The sequence below is a fragment of the Sinocyclocheilus rhinocerous genome, unplaced genomic scaffold, assembly GCF_001515625.1.
Source record: "Sinocyclocheilus rhinocerous isolate Xijiao unplaced genomic scaffold, SAMN03320098_v1.1 scaffold432, whole genome shotgun sequence".
Classification (NCBI taxonomy): Eukaryota; Metazoa; Chordata; class Actinopteri; order Cypriniformes; family Cyprinidae; genus Sinocyclocheilus; species Sinocyclocheilus rhinocerous.
This window is the reverse complement of record NW_015627225.1, coordinates 890,180-911,906: the sequence shown is the minus strand read 5'-3', so window position 1 is coordinate 911,906 and position 21,727 is coordinate 890,180. Positions and strand designations below refer to the sequence as shown.

The 21,727-nt window shown below is 35.8% G+C and overlaps 2 protein-coding genes across 4 annotated transcripts in view; both read right to left on the bottom strand.

Moving 5' to 3' along the window:
- The window catches only part of LOC107721422 (wings apart-like protein homolog), a 21,199-nt gene extending 15,193 nt beyond the window's left edge, over nucleotides 1-6,006 (bottom strand). Inside the window, exons 1-3 of the mRNA XM_016529430.1 lie at nucleotides 5,790-6,006; nucleotides 3,912-4,366; nucleotides 720-1,165 (exon numbers count right to left, since the gene is read on the bottom strand). Coding sequence (XP_016384916.1) covers nucleotides 720-1,165; nucleotides 3,912-4,344 — 879 coding nt within the window. The 5' untranslated portion in view covers nucleotides 4,345-4,366; nucleotides 5,790-6,006. The remainder of the gene's footprint in view (nucleotides 1-719; nucleotides 1,166-3,911; nucleotides 4,367-5,789) is intronic.
- Nucleotides 6,007-6,941: 935 nt separating this feature from the next.
- The window catches only part of LOC107721403 (acetyl-coenzyme A synthetase 2-like, mitochondrial), a 16,279-nt gene continuing 1,493 nt past the window's right edge, over nucleotides 6,942-21,727 (bottom strand). Inside the window, exons 3-14 of one of the 3 annotated variants that reach the window (XM_016529404.1) lie at nucleotides 18,877-19,076; nucleotides 16,683-16,858; nucleotides 15,178-15,330; nucleotides 14,778-14,925; nucleotides 13,886-14,023; nucleotides 12,189-12,281; nucleotides 11,917-12,029; nucleotides 10,446-10,572; nucleotides 9,997-10,124; nucleotides 8,229-8,292; nucleotides 7,854-7,975; nucleotides 6,942-7,677 (exon numbers count right to left, since the gene is read on the bottom strand). In XM_016529404.1, coding sequence (XP_016384890.1) covers nucleotides 7,501-7,677; nucleotides 7,854-7,975; nucleotides 8,229-8,292; nucleotides 9,997-10,124; nucleotides 10,446-10,572; nucleotides 11,917-12,029; nucleotides 12,189-12,281; nucleotides 13,886-14,023; nucleotides 14,778-14,925; nucleotides 15,178-15,330; nucleotides 16,683-16,858; nucleotides 18,877-19,076 — 1,639 coding nt within the window. In that variant the 3' untranslated portion in view covers nucleotides 6,942-7,500. Of the gene's footprint in view, nucleotides 7,678-7,853; nucleotides 7,976-8,228; nucleotides 8,293-8,407; nucleotides 8,413-9,996; nucleotides 10,125-10,445; nucleotides 10,573-11,916; nucleotides 12,030-12,188; nucleotides 12,282-13,885; nucleotides 14,024-14,777; nucleotides 14,926-15,177; nucleotides 15,331-16,682; nucleotides 16,859-18,876; nucleotides 19,077-21,727 lie in introns of those variants that run through there. The other 2 variants (XM_016529411.1, XM_016529419.1) reach the window with 2 other exon arrangements.

Here is a 21,727-nt window from a genome sequence, read left to right as displayed (position 1 = left end):
TGAACACAGCGTCTTCTCAACATGATGTAAACACACTAACTAGCGTAAGTGTTTGTGGGCAGGTCAGACTCTGTTCGTATTTCGCGGGCAGGCGGGGATTATGCAAATGTGTTACCCAGTGACGCATACCGGTAACAGGCAAAGATTAGAAAATATGACGACTCGTTAAGGCGATTCAGAATCGACTCTCTCTTTTGAGAGACAATATCTTTATTTATCATGCACTTTTTTGATGAACAACTTTGCAGATTGTTTTCATTTAAGGATAGCTACGTTATAAACTGCAAAAGAGATATTTTTCAAAAACCCATATGACCTGCTCTTTAAATGATACAAATTATATATGAATAAATATATACTAAAGCATTATAAAATCCACAACGTTACATAAAATTGTATTGTTTAAATAAATGACCACTGATATTACTTGCTTCCAATATAAACCGAATCAAGCAAATTAAAACTTCTTAAAAAAAGAAAACACAAATAAAAAGACTTGCTTTGATGAATCAAGAGAGTATGTTTATATTGTACCTGGTAGGCTTGGAAGGTTGTGTGTCTGATTTCCTCCGGAAGGTTCCTGCCTCTCCTATGTCAGCTTGCGCTGGGCTGGCAAAATCATCCACGCTCCTTTCTATTGAGTCCTGGATAGTCACATTACACACGGACACACAGGACGGGTGAAGAACCGTGTAGTCCCTCACCCGGCCCCGACCTGCAGGCTTGACCTCAGAACTCCCAGCAACCCCTGCAGCGGCGCTCTTCACCAGCGCAGAGGCTGGTGTTGAGCTCACAGCAGGAACTGGTGCGTCAATGGCTCCAGAACTATCCGTCCCTTTATTCCGTGGCCGTCGGTACACTCTGTCGCTGGATGGTTTAAGAAGCGGAAGCTGCTCAAAGTCAACAGGTTCCACTGGAGGTTCAGGTTCAGCGGGGCACTGTTCTGAGCTTTTGAGCCCATCAGTAGAGTTTCCAGCCTGGGTTGAACTCCCCTCACCGGCCCCTGGAGGAGAGTCCTCCCCGAAAGGGTCCCACTCAACGGAGATGTTTCTACTGTGGGTTTTTAAGCTGGAGATCTGGGAGACTGGTTTGCTTACTGTGACACTGGATCTGCTCCAGGCTCCTACAGTGCCAGTGACATGTGATGAGGCTAGAGATGTTGTAGCTACAGCTAAAAAAAAAATAAAGAGAAGAAAAAAAAAAAGTAAGAAATTGAAGTTGTGTGATTAATAAAGTGTTAGTTGTGAAAAATGCAATAAAAAAATAGCTGAACATCAAAACACAACTTGAAAACACAAATATATTAAATAGTCTTTTCTGAATATAAACTATAGCGATGTAAATAAAAATACATAATATTATATAAAATTGTATTGTATAACTATAAACAACAGAAATATAAAATACATTATAAAAAAATTGCATTGTTTGAATACAATATAACATACTACATAAAATAAAACTGCAATGTTAGATAAAACAGTATTTTTAATATAAACAATATAAATATTTAATAAAACTGTGCTGTCTTAATATAAACATTATAAAACGAGCAGTTTAAATATATGCTATATATACTATAGAATTATAAAATAAATTAAAATAGTATTGTTTAAATAAAAATAATAGCAATATAAAAAATGCAAATTACAAAAAATTATATTGTTGAAATATATCCTATAACATTATCTAAAATATATTATATAAAATAGCACCAAAAAACAAATGTGACAACCCTGAATTTTTAAAGGGATAGTTTACACAAAAATTGAAATTCTGTCATAATTTATTCACCCTCACATTGTTACAAACCCGTATTAATTTTGTTCTTCTGTTGAACAAAGTGAGAGTTCGAGAACTGGGTTGTGAATAAATCATTCAGCGGTTTGTAAACTGGATCAATCAACTCATTGAAAAGATAAGACCTAAAAGAACAAATAGTTCACAAATCAGACATCACTACTTTTCAAAATCCATTAAGGGGGGAAAAAAAGGTTTTTAGTGAACAATGACTTTAGAAGACTTAGGATATAGCACACTGATGATATGGATCATTTTACGATGGTTTTATGGTGCTTTTGCATTCTTTTAGAAGCTTGACAGCTACACTCCCCATTCACTTCAACTGCATGGAAAAGAGCGACCAGCACAATCTTCAAATTATCTTCTTTTGTGCTCCACAGAAGAAATAAAGTCATACATGTTTGGATCGTCAAAAGGTTCAGCACATTTCCTTCAAACCCAAAAATTGGATGTAGATATAATTATTACTATTAGAAGTTTTATGATCCTTTAGAGGGTTATCACAACCCAAGTCCTTGTTTCACTGCTCCTTTAATGGTTGTAATTAGCCTTGCTAAAGAGCCGAGGGAAAGTATGAAACTGCATAGGTTTGAAATATCCTGCTGAGCCCTAGAGTCCATGCTAGTGTGCTTACACGAGCACCTCGACTACAGAGCGAAGACTTCAGCAGAGCTACTGCTATTCTCAGCATTGAATAAAACCAGTATAACCTGCTGCAGAAAGACACAGTGACTTCACCCCACCGATGCACAATGGTGTGAGGTCATTATAATTACTCAGACATCATAATATGGGTCTGACTGAAGTGATCTAGGTCATATTTAATATCCTGTAGTAAGACTAATAAAGCACCCTAAATTACTCCAAAGCCAAGTGCTTGAGCTTATTAGAACAATGGCACAGGCACAATAATAATAATTGTGTCATGATATCATTTCTTGTATGATAATGATGACTATCCAGGAGTTAAAAGAAGCTGCAAAAGCCATAATGTGATTATTATTTTACAGACACACTCACTGACTACGTATACATGGACATCAGTAATCTAATTATTTACCTTATTCTAAATAAGCCAATATTATGATTATGGTGTTTACATGAGTTGCTTTTAGAATATTCCTTTCATGTTCCCGTTTTACATGTTATAGAACATAGTTCGATTAATGGCACACGTCATCACGTCCCCACGTGACACCATCTGACGTCCCCTTTCACGTATAACCATATAGTTCGTGTTCGTGATGATGCCATGTACAGTTTTGGGTGTTTCATTTTTAAGTGTTTACTTCGATTATGACTTTAGCCGGATTAAGGTAATCAAAAATCTCTGTTTACATGGTAGAGTCTTAATCAGAGTATTGTCTTAATCGTATTAAAATCGGAGTATTGTTGTCCATGTAAACGTACTGACTGACACATATTTACACCTGATTTTAAAGGGATAGGTCACCCATAAATTCAAATTCTGTCATTTACTCACCCTCCTGTCATTTCAAACCCATAAGACGCTTTTCAGATCTTTGGAACACAAATTAAGATATTTTTAATATCCTCTTCTTTTCACCCAGCGACCGTGTCTCTCTAGCAGACTTGGATTAAGCCGATTAATTCATATGGAATACTTTTACAATGTCTTTTATGCAGCTTAAAAAATGTTTGATTTGCAGACTTTCAATAAATGGATACAAATTATGACAATATTAAAAATATCTTAGTGTTTCGAAAGTCTTAAAGCCAAAATACAAAACTGCTATCATTTTGTGATAGCAACAATCATGGCCGCCATATTAAGGGGTCGTTCCAAACCGAAGTGCTTAAAACTGGCCACTTCAAAGGGCTCTTCAGAATTAAGAATTTCGAAGGGTATAATTGAAGGACACTTTACTCTCATGATTCTTTGCACAGGTTTAATTGAGCCCTTCAGAGTGGAACGCAGTGACTGTGAAAGCCATACAGGTTTGGAACAGCATGAGGGCGAGTAAATAAAGACCGAATTTTCATTTTTTAGTGAACTATCCCTTTAAGATCTGTCTCAGGTAATTAACATGTTTCTAGATGAACAGTGTGTTCCACAAACAAACTTTGTTGATTGTTTAATTTCTTACCTGGGCTATTCATGCCAACCACCCTGGTGCTGACGTACTGGCTGCTTCCCAAGGTGGAAGTACCCACGGTGGTCACCGCTGGACCCTGACTGGGCTTTTCTGCCTGGGTCTTCAACTGCTCGTTCCCGGATCCTGCTGCATCTGAGTCCATCTCAGATTGTGGAGTATCTCTCGATGTGACAGTTTTGGACTCATCGTCGCTATCAAAGCCAAACGGGTCCTCTGAGCTGTCGTCATCATCAAAGCGGGGGCGTTTAGTCAGCTCAGGAACCTCTGGCTTGAACAAGGGCCGTTTGACCCCCAACTGTGCCTTATATGTGGTCTCTCCCCATTTGGTGCTAAGCGTAGCTTTCTTATTAGAAAACACCTCATCAAACTTCGAGCTGGCCTCTCCTCCCTTACGCGTATATGTCTTACTAAATCTGGACGTCATGTTGACGTTTGTTACATATTCTCTACAGGGAAACAGAAGACATGGAAGAATTAAAGGTTATGTCAATATCTCAGCATGTAGGAGCAAACAGAAGATTTGTGCATATCGCACCTTGTTTTAAATGCTACAATGGAACTGAAACAGATAAATATGCAATAATACATTCAATTTAACCCAATAGAGCCTACTGTATCATATTTGATACATATATTTCTAAGTCCTCTAAATTATCAACATGATCAAAACTTTGCTGAAAAACCTGTTGTACACAATCTACCACATGCCTTCAGCCCTTTGATTGAGTTCATTCGTTTTTATATATATATTTTTTTTGTAAATGTCTTCAGGTTATGATACATGTGCATATGTGCTGTAAAACCTTCAATGATTTTTTATAAAGTAAACGTAACAACAACTTACTTGACTTAACAATAACTTACTAGGCTTACTTGATTACACATCAATTATTATATTTATATTTTTTGTTAGATTATATATTTTTAATCATGTTTAAATGTAAGAATCAGTACATTGATACAACAGGCTTTTGAGGAATGTTTATTTTTAATCATAAAACTAAGAATATATTATTGTCTTACTTAAACATGTTATTAGGAGATGCAGTGTGACGACTGATATTTATATGCATTTTATGTACGTACATAGTTATACTCTTATAAAAATGATTTACATTTGACATTATTAGAATTTTATCTTACTCTTTCTCCATATAAATAACATCTGCACCAAATTGCACATTTTACTTCAGTTTGCATCCCTTTCGAGTATGACTTCTCACTATATGATACTATATGGTCAATAAAAGCCTGATGCACCAAATATGATACAAAACATAAAACACATATGCAAAACTTTTAGATTTTAATATTTTGTTTCAAGGTTGAATAAACTGTTCTATTTCTCACTATTATTTCATCCGGCTTTACAGGGTTACCATAGTAAAAAGTGTAAAAAAATAAAAAGAAACAAACAAAGACTGAGGGGTAATATTTCTGGCGCACAGCTTCTTTATTCAACAACATGTTTCTGAAACCATTATACGGATAGTTCACGAAATATTGAAAAATTCTCATTAATTACTCACCCCTACGCTGTTTCAAACTTGCAAGACTTTTTTCAGAAAAACACAAAAGATTTGAGACCGATTGACACCATAATGACACCTCAGTCACCATTCACTTTACTTGTATGGAAAAAGATACACTGAAAGCCAATGGTGACTGAGGCTGTCAGACCCTAACATTCTGCCTAACATCTCCTTTTGTGTTCCACGAACGAAATAAAGTCACGCAGGTTTAAAGCAATACAGGGGTGAGTAAGTGATGACAGAATGTGTAATTCTGAGTGAACTAACCCTTTAATGACTAACATTACGAACAGAAACATTGTTCATTTAACAGATGGTTACATGTTTGCCCACTCACCGAGCCGCCGTCTTTCCTCTGGGCCTCTGTGCTCCGAGCAGCCGCTAAAAGGAAGCCCAGGCGATCTGCTCAATGAGCAAAAGCGCAAAACGCGGCTGCAGCGCGGTGCAACTGTGAAAAGCACAAATTAGGCCAGATCGTGAAGTACTACTGTTGTTTATTTGTGGAGAGCTGGATCGGTCGGACTGCGATGCGCCATTAGTGTCGCCCCTCCTTCTCCGCCCCCAACGTCGGCGTAAAGCCTAGCCTCGCACCAGAACACCGCTTGACCAATCAGAGATGCACGCACTGAACGTCCGTGCAGCAAACGTAGGTCCGATTGGATGAAATGAATAAGAAGGCGCGTTCTAATTGGAGGACGACTGCAACGTGTGGGCGGGGCTTCATTGTGAGGTCGGACCAGTGGGTCGGACAGGTCTTGAATGAAAATAATTTTTATATTACTACAGCTGACTGTAATAGTAATGTAATAGTAATGAACGCAACACAACAAGCAAACAAGCATTGGTAAAAACGTTTTTTTTTTTTTATTACTGTGTATCAAGAACCTGACATTATGTAATGTAACAGATTATTTTCAAAGTAAAAATATGAAATGTCACATTTCTGAGACTTTCTGCGAAACTAATGTACAACGTTTGATTTCTTTAAGTAATAATTTAGGCAATATATTTAAAATTTGAGCACATTACATCTAACGCAACGAGACACTGTGCAACGTTTCCGGTCTCACCAGGAGATGGCGCTATTGTGAAGCCACCGTTCGTGTGAACGTTCATGGACCAACGATTGTATTTGATTGGGTGAATCAAAGTGCTATCAATAAACGATCCGGTTTTCATAAGTCTTTGAGATACGGTAGTAGTGTGTCTTACTCTTGTCAGAAGTAGCTAGTTAGCATTCACAAAAGTAGCAGAGTCGCATTTATCATCGTAACTATAATTCCAGTCAAAATACAAACTTTTCAGTAGTTTTTCAAAGTCAAATGTGTGAAAACATTTCGTAGTCGGTAAGACAACATGAGGATAGATAGATGGATAGATAGATAGATAGATAGATAGATAGATAGATAACAAACACAAACACAAAGCCGGGCAAAATTATATTTTTAAACATTTTTAATGTTCAAAATAGATTTTTTTATTCTAAGAAAATGGTAAGAATTGGATGGAAACATGTAGACTTACACTTAATAATGTGCAAATCATATATAATATAATAGCATCAAGTTATAATAATATAGTGATATTGATTAAAAAATTTACCACAGTCATATCGTGTTCATCTTGTCACAAACATGAGGAAATTAAGGCATAAAAGGAGAATTAAAAGAAGAAAAAAGGAGAAAATGAGAGAGGTGAGATTTACTGAAACACAGACTGATTGAGCACCTTAAAAATAAAATCATCGCAAAAAATACTGATGTTACAAAGCAAATCTCACCTAGTCTCTGGCTACATTTAGAACACTGTGCAAAATGCTTCATAATTAATGTTTTAAAAATGACACCTAACAGTCTTACGGAGGGGCTAATATCCAGTTCAGATTCATGAGCGAGTTTTACTACATATGAGAGCATTTAACCTGCAATTCATGCCTTCTGTGTTCCTAACATATGGTACACTCACATTTACATGATTTCCTGTCATCAGTTTTGCATTCATAGTTCCTCAAAATAAACGTTGCAACATCCCAAGTAGAATCTCTTTTTCTACTTCTTAGCTGCATGACTTCTGTAGCGTTTATGAGCCTCAGTGATCTCTGAAACGACGGAGGGGTCGTCCAGCGTGGAGACGTCCCCCAGGTTGCTCGTGTCCTGCGTGGCGACCTTCCGCAAGATTCTCCTCATGATTTTTCCAGAGCGTGTTTTAGGAAGTCGCTTCACAACCTTAAAGAAGACAGAAGAGATGCTTTCACAGCTGGCAGATCTGCACCGACAGTGATTTTAAAACAAAAAAATCCTGTGATCAGTCATAATACTTCTTTGTAAATGATACAAGAATAATATAGATCAAGAGTTAACACTGTACAACAAGGTTCAATAAAAAAAGTCAACGATTTTACCAGGAAATGATCTGGGACAGCATATTTAGCTATTTTGGTAGCCACTAGGTGTCTCAGGTCTTCCACAACAGCACGCTGGTTCTCAGTAGCAGATTCTTTTAAAACCACAAACGCAAATGGAACTGGTGAAAGAGAAAGACAGGAAAAGAAAGTGAGAGACATGTAAACATTTGGCAAAGTGAAATCTGAATGACTGATTTTGTGACGCTCAATTATGCCTCTATTATTTTACGTTGTTTTCACAATGAACAAGGGTGTTGTAAAGCACACATTGGAAGGGGTCAAAAGGTCTCTGGTTGCTGGGCGTGTTCCAGATGGCTCATGAATGAAAAAGGTGAGATGAAGAACAAATGGAGGGCTTGTCAGGGGTCTTACCTTCTCCTTTGATCTCATGGGGAATTCCGATTACTGCGGTCTCAGGAACATCTGAATGTTCATTCTGATAACAGAGAAACGCACACAGTCAACCGAAAGCTCGATTCTACACTACCATTCAAAAGTTTGTGGTCAGTAAGATATTTTAATGTTTTAGAAAAAAAGTTTCTTATGCTCACCCAGGCTTCATTTGTTTGATCCAAAAAGATGGAAAACGGTAAACAGCAGTTTTGAATTGTAGTATTTCAAAATATTACTATTTAAACATATTTTATATAGTATCATTATAACATTTCTTATTATTATTAATGTAAAAAATAGTAGTGCTGCTTAATATTTTTTATACATGATTCTTTGATAAATATAAAGTTCAAAAGAACAGCATCTATTTGAAATTAGTGCTGTCAAATTAATTAATCGTATCCAAAAAAGTTTGTGTTTGCATAATATGTATGTGTGTACTGTGTATATTTATATGTATATATAAATACACACATACATGTATATATTTAAGAAATACTTACATGCATAAAATATTACATATATTTCTTAAGAGTGCTGTCAAATGATTAATCACAATTAATCGCATCCAAAATAAGTTTGTTTACATAATATGTGTTTGTACTGTGTATATTTATGTCAATATAAATACATGTATATATTTAAGAAATAGTGCTGTCAAACGATTAATCGCATCCAAAATAAAAGTTTGTGTTTACATGTGTTTGTACTGTGTATATTTGTTATGTATATAAATACACACACCTACATGTATATATTTAAGAAATGTTGTTTATATATTAAATATATATATATGTAATATATATGTGTAATATAAATTATATGAATATAAATTTATGCATGTAAATATTTTCAAAATATATACTGTATGTGTGTGTATTTATATATACATATAAATATACACAGTACACACATACACACACACACATATGAAGAGTTAATTTGCAAAAACCGATAAACGCCACTTTAAAAAAAAAAGAGCTGATTGTCGTGCATTATTATTCTCCACATATAACGTGATCTGATCCCCAAACACGTTGTGTCAAAAAAAGCCGGTTTTGTCCACTTTCAAGGCATCGCGAGTACACGTTTTACTGCAGAAGCCAACAAGCTCCCTTGTTGTTTGTGAACAGAAGCCGATAAGTCCACATGAAAACATGAAATGTGGAGTTATCTGCTTTTGCCAAAAAACAACTGTTGGAGTTATCTGCTTTTGCTATAAAACAAACTTTTAATATGTAAAAAAAACATACTTTCAATGAACTTTAATTTTGTAAATGACTTGTATTTGTTTAAGTTATTATTACTTAATCAAAACAACCCAACTGCAGTTTGATTTGATATTACTTGGAATGCGCAATAAAAAAAAATTATTTCTGAAAAGAAAAAAAAATGGAGTTATAGGTTTTTGCAAATGAACTCTTCATAAGACCAATATTTATTATGTAAACACAAACTTTTTGACAGCATTATTTGAAATAGAAATCTTTTTCAACATTATAAATGTATTTAGTCATTTCTGATTTGAATTAAAAAAAAAAAAAACGTACTGATCCCTAACTTTTAAACAGTAGTGTATTTGCAAAGCTCTCTATAGAACAAAAAAAAGTTTTTTCCACATTTGGAAAAAGGTCTGATTAATTTGCCCAATTATTGTAATGTTGGGTATTCAAATGATTTGAAAGAAGATGCTGGCCTCAAGAATACTGAATTATGCTGCTTGTGATAAATGAACTTAGGGTCTCACCAGTGCATCTTCTATCTCGGCTGTGCCCAGCCGATGCCCACTGATATTAATGACATCATCCATTCGTCCTGTGATCTGGTAGTAACCGTCTTCAGTGCGGTACGCCCCATCACCCGTAAAATACTGACCTATGACAGTTAACACCTTAATAACAGCTTATACCTCTGATTGTTTTCATGTGAACTTTGATTTTTAACTTTTTATGAAGTAAAAATACAAATGGAGTTATTGCGAGTGCAATCTACAACAAAATAAGGCATGTTTGAAAAATCCAAACAGATTTTTTTTTATATTTTCCCAGCTAGGACTCGCTAACATTCCTCTCATGCCCTCGCTTTGAAGTCGAAGTCAAAAAGAACAGTTGAATAATTCAACAAGTATCCAAACTTTTCTTTTTCATAACTTTCATAGCAAGAAGGAGCTTCAAGAGCCTCTGGGGTCTTGCTCACCGTGGTACGGTTTGAAATATGCATCCACGAATCTCTGGTGGTCTCCAAATATGGTTCTGGCCATTCCAGGCCAAGGCTGGCTGATGCACAGAGCTCCACTGACATCATTTCCCATTATTATCTGTCCCTGTTGATGAAGCAAAATTGATTATTCTACATAACTAAAAACATGTGCACTGAGAGGTCCTGTCTCTCTTGGGTTGATCTTAATAGGAGGGGGTGAAAATCTCTCTGAACAGCCCCAGAGCGTAACAAAAGAGCGCCTCAGAGGAGATTGGACATGCTCCAGCATGCATTATTACTCTTTTTTTCCAGATGCAGTAGAGAATCTGAGGGCTCAAAGTTCATCACTGTCTGTAACACAAAGCTTTCTTTAATCGCAGCAGGAGAGGCTGGACGCATGGAGCAAAAGACAAATATAACCCATGTTTAGGTCTGATAAGGAAAGTCTGCTAGCAATTATCTAGAACAGTTGTTAGCTACACTAGAAAAACTAGGAAGTAAAGAGCTAATTAGAACTAATTTGTCATAATTGACTTTGTATTTCACAATGTGACTTTGTTTCATGACTGTAACTTTATATATCACACTTGGACGTTATATACAACAACTGTGACTTTATTTGTCATAATTGACATCTTACAGTGTGAGTTTGTGTTTTACATTATGCCTCTGCATCTCACAACGGTCACTTTTTTGTGATTGTGACTTTTTAATTTAACAGATTATGACTATATTTCACAATTGTGACTATTTCTTGCAAATGGGGCTTTATATCTCACAATCATGTCTTTTCATTTTCATTTTTTCATATTTTAACTATATCTCACGATTGTGATTTATTTCTTATAATTGCAGCTATATATCTCACATCTCATATAATTATGACTTTTTATTTCAGATGACTACATCTCATGGTTGTGCTTTTATTTCTAATAATTATGACTTTTATTTTACAATTGTAACTTTATTTCAGGTTATGACTATATCTTACAATTGCAACTTTATTTTCCACAATTATGAATTTTTATTTTACAATTTTAACTTTATATTTTAGATTAGTATGATATCTCACAACTGCAACTTCATTCCTCACAATTATGACTTTTTTTGCTATTATAACTTTATATTTCAGAATATTACTATACCTTACACCTGGGGCTTTATATCTCACAATTGTGAATTTATCTCACAACTGTCACTTTTTATTTTCAGATTACAACTATATCTCACAATCGCTACTTTATTTCTTGCAATTTTCACTTTATATCTCACATTGTCACTTCATATCTGACACTTTTGACTTTTTGTGTGGCTTACAATTACATTTGACATTTTTTACTTTGAGGTAGACATGTTTCTATATTATTGTATTGTTGAAGAATTTAACCAGCTATAAATGCACCCCATGTTCCTTAAAAACAAGTGACCAAGCAGTGAGTCAGGACACAAATAAACAAGAATAGATCACCTTCTCCCCGAGTAGTGCCGGCTGGATGCCAAAAAAGGGTCTCATGGCCATGGCAGGCAGGATCTCTGCTCCCGGTTCAGCTGGGAGTGGAGCGATACACACACCGCCAGTTTCTGAAGAGAGAGAGCCTGGTGAATTATCCATTTATTTCAGAATAACGTCACACATGGTGTAAATCATCCCATCAGTGCTGCCAGTCTAAGGATTAAGGGTAAGATATACAGACAAGAACAGATGCAGCAATTGACAGTCGTTTGAAGAGTGCATTTTACCGGTCTGCCACCATGTGTCCACCAGAGGGCACCGTCCATCCCCGACCACATTATGGAACCATTCCCATGCCTCGTGATTAATGGGCTCTCCAACTGTCAACAGATCACACATTCACATGGTCATTATAGACAAATGCATCGACCAAAACACTGTACTTAAAAACTTGTCTCTAATGCCGAGTTCACACTGCACGATTTTAGCCCGATTTTTAGACTATTTGCGGGCTGTATATATATTTAAAATAATTCCAGTCTCGCTCGAGAACGAGTCTGACGCATGCGGGTTCTCGCGTTATTTCCTTATCCCTTCTTGCGTGTGTTTTGTTGTGAAATGTAGTTTGCGGACCAGACAGAGCTGTTGGCGATTCTTCCTATTGTGAAGTCATGCAGTGTGTAACTGTCTGTCGTCGTTCCATCGTGCAGTGTGAACACAGCAGCAACTGAATGCTACCCCAGATAGTCACGCAGTGTGAAAACAACGGCGATCCGACGAGTTTGAAAATCGTGCAGTGTGAACTCGGCATAAGTTGATATGATTGAGTGACATGGCAATTCAAGGAAATCTTAGCACTTTCTTTTCAAGTGGAACTGACAGGTAGGCCTACTAAAGGGACAAACAAAACCCAGACTGGCTGCGCATACAATCTAGTGTCCTTGATTTTTGGCACAAAGTCAGATTTTCCATTGTTGATCTCAAAGGCTGTGACTAGACTCATTAAAAATCATCCAGAGCGAGCAGGCTAAATTTTAACTGTTGCTGAACTCTCTCCCGTGCAGAGCTGACTATACCAGGGTGGCAGAAATACAATATCTGGGCTGGTCACACAAAGGTCTTCGGTTCAAAACCTGAAAAGGGTGACCCTTACACTGAAGAGCTGATTAGTTCCCCTTCGCCATTGTGCCCTTGCAATGCACTTATCCCTCTTGAGACAGAAACAGTCCCCACGAAGCAACCTGGGGTTAAGTCGTAATACATTGCTAAAAAGACACACAGACTTTCACACACAGTTGATACAATTCACATTGAAACAATGTATTTGATAACAGGTCAGTTTTTTTTGTTTTGTTTGATGTGTGGAAAAACTAAGGATAGTGAAAGTAATAAAGTAGGCCATTGTAGACAAAATGGGAATGTGTTTAATATACACTACCCTTCAAAAGTGTGTGGTTGTTATCACAAAAGTATCTTATACTCACCAAGCCTGCATTTATTTGATCGAAAATGTGAAATATTACAATTTAAACAAACTGCAATTTATTCCTGTGTTGGCAAAGCAGAATTTTCAGCAGCCGTTACTGCAGTCTTCTTCAGTGTCACATGATCATTCAGAAATCATTTGAATATGCTGATTTGATGCTCAAGAAATATTTCTTATTATCAATTTTAAAAACAGTTGTGATGCTTAATTTTTTTGTGGTAACCATAATACATTTTTTGGGATTCTTTGATGAATACAAAGTTAAAAAGAACAGCAAATATAATTTTTTTGTGACATTATAAATGTCTTTATCACTTTTGATCAATGTAATGCATCCTTGCAAATGAAAGTGTTTTTTTAATCTTACTTACCCCAAACTTTTCAATGGTAGTGTACTATACCAAAAATATAATATATTATACCTCCAAAAACATATATTACAATAGCTGTACTATATTTATTTGTATTTATTTATTTACTAAACCTCTGTAGTCTCACCAGATGCGAGTGTCTTCAGTGATGACCTGTCATATTTCTTCACCCAGTTTTCCTCATCTTTCAGAAGTAATCTGATGGCAGTAGGAGCTCCATAAAACTGATTTATTCTTAACCTCTGAACTGTCTCCCAGTAACGACCTAAAAACAAAACATATTCTAACACAGTTAAGACAAAGATAATGAAAAGTCTGATTTTCAACCAGAGACAGCACTCAAACAGAACATATACCTTATGAAACTACAAAAAAAGTTTTAAAGCATAAATATGAACATAAACAGTCAAATATGACTACAAACGTTACACAAAAACATTTCCTAATTGATACCAGCTTTTGAAAACCAGGTTGGTTATTAAGGGAACATCAGAGGAAATGTTTCCTGTAGAGGTCACACTGCTTTACGGCCACTCATGAAGGCTCATTTCCATTAAAATACACTCATAAAGGCAGATAAGACTCACTGTACAGGTTAATGTGTCACATGATTTTATCTGAGAACTTTGAAGGGCTGGGAGGGACAGTAACACTATCTGACATGATCTAGAGGGGTCATCACCTCTATCAGGATGGATGAGAGGAGGAACAAGACCGACACAACTACTAAACTTCAGGACTGAATAGCTGTGTCTCTAAAACACTCCACTAAAAAGAGAATTAAACAGGATGTGATGCATTTGAAATGTTTTTTTGTTTTTTTTCAATTTCAATTTAATTCAATTGCTTTTATTGCCTTCAGATAAGCTGCAATGCTTTGGCAATACAAATGCAAATCATTTATCATGCCGATAAACAGCTAAACCAAAACTGAAATTGAAACTGAAAAAAGAGACAGAGTGTGTGCATTATATATACTGTATGGTTCATTAGTATTGATAATTTCTCTTGATATTCACCTGGATTGGGGTAAACAGGTGTGCTCTCAAATAGAACAGATGTGGCTCCGTTACACAGGGGTCCGTACACCACATAACTGTGACCCGTAATCCAACCGATGTCAGCAACACAGCCAAACACATCTCCAGGTGTGTAGTCAAACACATACTGCAACAACAGACAAATCATACTGCTATACATAATAATATATATACTACCAGTCAAAAGACTGGAATGCATTTTTGAAAGAATGACTACATTTGATCAATTTTACTGTAAAAAATAGTAATACTGTGCAATATTATTACCATTAAAAATTTTAAATAACCAAACCAGCATATTAGAATGAGCTGTGTGTGTGTGTGTGTTTGTTTGTTTGTGTGACAGCTTCTGTGTGATCAGAGAAGCACAGAGACACACCTGATGTGTGAGGGAAGCGTAGAGCAGGTAACCAGCCTGTGTGTGCACGATGCCCTTGGGTTTACCCGTACTGCCTGAGGTATACAGCATGAACAGCATCTCCTCGCTGTCCATGGGCTCTGGAGCACACACTGGAGACTGTCCCACCATCACCTGACACAGACAGAAAAAGTACACTGCATTTTATTTACATTATCAGCACCATATGTTATTCTTTTTTTTTTTTTTTTACTGTTTTTATTGTGTATTTCTGTATAATTGGCAAATACTATATAGGCTATAAAGCAATCATACTAATGAAGTCATTTGGAATTGATTTACTGAGTGAAAGAAAATTCTAATGTAATACATTTAAAAGTAGTTGCATGACATTAAACATCACATATTGCATACTAATAAAATACAGTTTAACTACTTTTTATGCAGTTTTAATGGATCAGTTAAAATGCAAAGAGCTGTGACTGTACAGCTTCAGGAATTGTCTTTGGTGTTCTTCAGAAATGAATTAATAATCACTCAAATGCAATATAGATTCAGCAATCACCTGGATATATAATATGAGCTTCTGTTCAGTCACTGTCCATTTCCAGGCTTTCATGCAGGTATAAAAGTGTTAACTTTCAGTTATTCACTTCATTGTTATTGTCTTTTATTTTATCTGTTGTGTAACTTAATAATAACCTTTGTTTAGTCTAAATGGATTTTCCGCTTGTTTTGCCACTGTTAATGTTGAAGACTAATGTGTTTTCTGCAAATAATGCGATTAAACGAGATATTTACCCTGCAACCAAAACATTAATCTTAAAACATAACTCTAAAGCCCATTTTAACAGCATGTGGAGAGTTTACTGTGGCCCAGATGAGCTTTTTTGCACAGCCATTTTTTTCTGTTCTTTTTATCACATGTAATCTAGTATTTCCTTGAACTGTCCCTACAAATAGAACACTGCCAAACTGTCCGACATGTGACCACTATGACCAATTCTAGACAAAGAAATTCCTGCCCTTGTACAGAGTGGAAGAACATCACTATAGAGACAGGCAAACACAGGCAATTCTGGCAAGACAAAACAAGGCGGGCTGTGCACCAACTACTCAAAAATGAACTGGAAACAGAACCATACTCCTAGTTTTGTGCCCTAGTTAGGTACAAATTAGGGACACATTCCTTCTTCACTTCCCAAACCATTACAAAGCTTTGCAAAAACCCTGTTTCTTTTTTACAAAGTGTAAACCTAGCAGAAAGTGGCTTGCTGCACAGATATAAAACACTTGGAAACAGTTGATGCTTGGGCAAATGTAAACACTTTTAATATCCTACTTATTCTCCTTTGTTGCAGATCATCCTTATTGCCGGTCTTGGCAGAGGTATATAAAACCCAATTATAATAATGTAAATGATGTATAATAATGTAAATAAAACCCAAATAATAATAATAATGTAAAAAATTTGATTTTGGCTTTCTAATCTGTACACTGCAGAAGGTCATTGTTGTGTGGTTTACCTCATCTAGTGAAATGTCTAGTTTGCCCATCGGCACGCTATTGTTAGTTCTCTTGGCCACAAACACATGCCGGACAGACGGACAGCTCTTCACTGCTCTATCCACCATGGACTTCAGATCGAAGATACGGCCGCCCCTCACACCGTGGTTGCATGTGATGACAAACTTGCACTGGGCTGTGTGAATGGAAGAGAGAGAAACAATTAAACAGACACTAACCAGACAATGTACAATAGCTCTGCTTGCTACCACTCAGAGCTAAATTTAGACATGATGGCTCTGCATGTGTAAACACACTTCATTTTAGGTCGTTTTTAAAGAACGCATTTGACAAGTTCACTTTATTTTAAGAAACCTGTCTCAACCGAACCACTATCAACTGGATGTTATTTATTCATAATAAGATCAGAAAGAAACATATGCTCAGTGTCTGCTGTATTAAATAAGATAAAGAAAGGCCTCTCTAAGAACAAACGCCCTCTGAAACTTATCTCTGTCCAGAGCATCACGTACACACACATATCCCAAAATGCACAGGGTTTTTGTTTATGTAGCTAGCTTTCCCTAATTTAGTGTGTATAAAACACAACATGGAAACACACTTGACTCTTGTCTAGCTCAGCATTCCTGGAAAATATACAAGCACTTTATAAGAATTTAATAACCAGCAGAGGACTTTAAACCTTGTAGTTACGATTAATAGTCAACAAGAAACTAAATTGACCATATTTACTTTTTAAATACAATTTTAATGTGCTTAGTCTTATTGTACACAATTTATCAGTACACATAAAAAGTCTTCATAATCTTTCACCAAACTATAATAACTTGCTCTGCCACTGAAGTGACTTGACTGACGTCACCATTACAATTCTATAGAAATCTACATAAATACAGTTAAAAACAGTAAAATTGTGAAATATAGAAAAAATATATACAAAAAAAGTTAATCAAAGTTGTCCTAAGACAAGAAAACATTTTGGTTTAAGGTTTTGATCCTGTTTACTAGTGTATTATAACAATTTTAAAAAGAACAGTTATATTTTAATATATTTTAAAATGTCATTTATTCCTGTTATGTCAAATTAGAATTTTCATGAGCCATTACTCCAGTCTTCAGTGTCACATGATATTTCTTTCAACAAAAAAAACTGACCCCAAAATTTTGAACAGTAGTTATATAAACTAAACTAATTCTATAGAAACCTATATATTTATTTCTATAGAAACCACTTTTAACTAATCATTTAACATATGACAAACCCTACATTTCTGTAATTAAATATCCTCCTAAAATATGTTGTGAATGTGCCATTTCACGCTTCCTTTAAATAGACCAGAAATGAAAGCAACTGACCCTTCGCTAATAAGGCCCACCCTAAAACGTTACTCACCAATTACTGACCATTTTCTCAAACAAGATTTTGCTAATCTCTAACGTCTGTATTTTTAGATGGCTTCAAACACAATTGTGACCCTAGACCACAAAACCAGTCATAAGGGTAATTTTTTTTTAATTGAGATGTATACATGTATACATACAAGCTGAATAAATAAGCTTTCCATTGATGTATGGTTTGTTAGGATATGACAATATTTGGCCGTGATACAACTATTTGAAAATCTGGAATCTGAGGGTGCAAAAAAATCTAAATATTGAGAAAATCGCCTTTAAAGTTGTCCAAATGAAGTTATTAGTGATGCATATTACTAATCAAAAAATAAGTTTTGATATATTTAAGGTAAGAAATTTACCAAATATCTTCATGGAACATGATCTTTACTTAATATCCTAATGATTTTTGGCATAAAAGAAAAATCGATAATTTTGACCCATACAATGTTTTTTTGGGCTATTGCTAAAAATATACCCAAGCGACTTAAGACTTTGTTTAAGGTTTTGTGGTCCAGGGTCACTATTTTACAAAAATTATAAAAAAATAAAAGCATGTTCTTGCTAAATCACTTTTAATAGTGGGTACCCTGAGGAATATAAGCAGTGTAACTGACTTCAGCTTGAATTATCGTGTAAATTTTGTTCACTTAAAAACATGAGTATTTTTTGCACCAATTTTGTAGTACCACTCTAGTAAAAACTGCTGAGACAAACAGTTCTCATGTACTGTTCTCAAAACAGTTGTCATAATGTAGTGTAGTTCACTACATTATGACAAAAGAGCATTATTTTACTCACCATCCTGAATTCTGCATGCAAGAGCCTCTGAGCTGAACCCTGCAAACACCACATTGTGTACAGCACCGATACGGGCACAGGCCATCATGGCTGCTACTGCCATAGGAGACACAGGCATGTAGATGGCCACCCGCTCTCCCTTCTGGACGCCATAACTCTTTAAAGTGTTGGCAAGGCGACAGGTCATCTCCAGAAGCTCCCTGAGATTTGAATGTTTTACAGATATAAACATACAGCTGAGTAACAGAAGCAGACATGCGGGTGGGAAAGGAAATCTGTGATAGTTTAATTTCAAGTGGTTCAAGTGTGCAATTGAAGCAAACGTGCACGGAAACACTGAGGTCACATGGTCATAATGCACCAAACTGGCATTTATGGGGTGTAGCTTAATAGTGTATTTATGTTATAATAAAGTACTGGCAAGCCTTTGTTGGCCTAATGAACATATTATTATGCCAGATTGCGTCTGAGGAAACTGTTAATCTTGATTCAAAGGATCTAGGGTCATAGATGAGAAACAGACACATGTCAGAGCAAAGAACTCTACGTCAGGCCTCAAGCATTTCTTGATCTCCTCCATATGCTTGTGAGATCAGGGACAAAACACTTTCACTTTCATACTAATGTGCATTGATGTCTTTTAACTTCCTGTTCACCCGTGGAAGCAGGAAAGCGACGTGTACATGTACGCTGCTAACAGTGTCGTCCTTTACACACATGACTGATTGTGCAATCTGACTGCTTCCTCACAAAACACCCTCAAATGATTCCTATCTGACCTAGAACAAGAGATACTGGGAAACTAATCTTCACATCTCCGCAATAAAAGATCAGAAATAGCTCATTTTCAAGGTTCAGTGTGCAGGCTAGATCAGAGGAAACGGGCTGCTGACTCTCGTGTTTTGGTAACAGTGCGGACAGTAGATCCTGTAAATATTTAGCCTACTGTTACCAGCAGTGATCTGAACCACAGCCAGGAATATTCCATCTTTATTTCAAGCACTAGAGCGCCGGGGGACGCACATTCCATCACAGGACCTTCAAAACCTGCCTTTGTTCTCCATAAGAAAGTGCATGTGAAGGAATTCCCCCTAAACTCTGCAGTAGCGTGCTCTCATATTACATGTTAACCGTGTCAATCCCAGCATGGCCAGGATTTCTAATCTGTCACACTATCATAAAGAACAGTATGAAAAACTGATATTTCATTTGATTAGGTCAGCATTATATGACTTGAAAGGTAGGCCTAATCTAAATGAAAACCTAGGGGAAATGAGCATAAACAATTCTAGTCTTATGTGAGCAGAATTCATTAGGAAAATATGCTATTTGCTCTCAATACCACTGGAACAATAACTTGCATTGCTGTTATTGTTAACTGAGACTACTAAAAGCATTCTCATTAATTGAAATAAAATAAATAGTAACTCAAATATAAATATTAGATGAAAATACTGACTGACATAAAGCTAACATACTAAAATTACTCAAACTTAAATAAATATTCTATTTAAGCTAAACAGAAATACTGAAAAACAAAAACTAATAAAAATGACACAAGTGCATAACAAAATTACTCAAATTAATATGAAAACATGATATACTGTATATAAAGCTAATTCAAAATGCATACTATAATATAAATACATGGGTCAAATACGAAAAAGGGTTTAGGCATAAAAACAAGAAGTGTAATACTGCTTTAAATTGTTGTTGTTTTCCCCAAAAAAATTTAAAAGTTTTTTGTTTAATTTAATTGCATTGCATTGTTTTAGTTTTTCTGAGCAAAAAATAAATATCATACATTTTCCCCTGATTTACAGAAGACACAAATGTCATTCAGTGTAACAATCTTGTCAGGCATATTACATCATCCACATTTCGTTTAATTAGATTTCCTACCGTATTGGAGAGAAATTAAGAGGTACGTTGATCTGCCAGTCGCGGGTCTATCATGCCGAGAACTCTGCTCATGTGTTTGCATGATGCATTTAAAAGTTAATGACCAAAAGTATCATTATTAAAGTTCACAGTGTTGAATATGAGAAAGGTATTGTAATAATGTAAATTATGTAAAAAATTATGCGTTTTTCGAACCACCAAGCATTAGAGCATGTTCTAGTACACCCCCAAAACAAATTCAAGACATTGTAAAAGAGCATAATAGGACCCCTTTAAGGTCTTTGACCCACATACAATAGAATAAATACTATAATATTGTATAAATACTAAAATATAACTGCTACCTACTACTACTACTATTGGCAACAGTGGCGGCTCGTCGGGGGAGGCACAGCTTACCCATAATTTTGAGGTGAAAATGGGAGGAGGCCAATTTAATGTTAATAAAATTCACATTTGATTTCAGTTCATGTCTCAGAATGTGTATTTTTTGTTTTGAATTTTTACATAAATATTGTGTTACACTGAATGACAATGTAACATTATTTCAACCAAATTTTGACATTTTATTTTCCAAAAACTTATTTGAAACCTTAAAAGTAGACACTTTACTTACATTTAATGGGCTTTCTATGGACATAAAATCACTTGTACATTTCTTTTGATGCGGACATCTTAAAGGGGTCCTATTATGCTTTTTCACTTTTTGAATTTTAGTCAGTGTGTAGTGTGTTTCATTTTTAAAAAATCCCTTTTCAAGAACTACAACGAACGGCTCGTTTGGACTACAGCGTTTGTTTTCCGGGTTTTGTGATATCACAAACGACCCATTAGAATATCATTAAAATAATTCCCACCTACGGACATTCGAATGGTTGGGGGGTGGGGAGGGGCGAGGTCTGGGTTAGAACGCTTGGTTGAGTGCATCAGACAAGACGACGACAAAGAA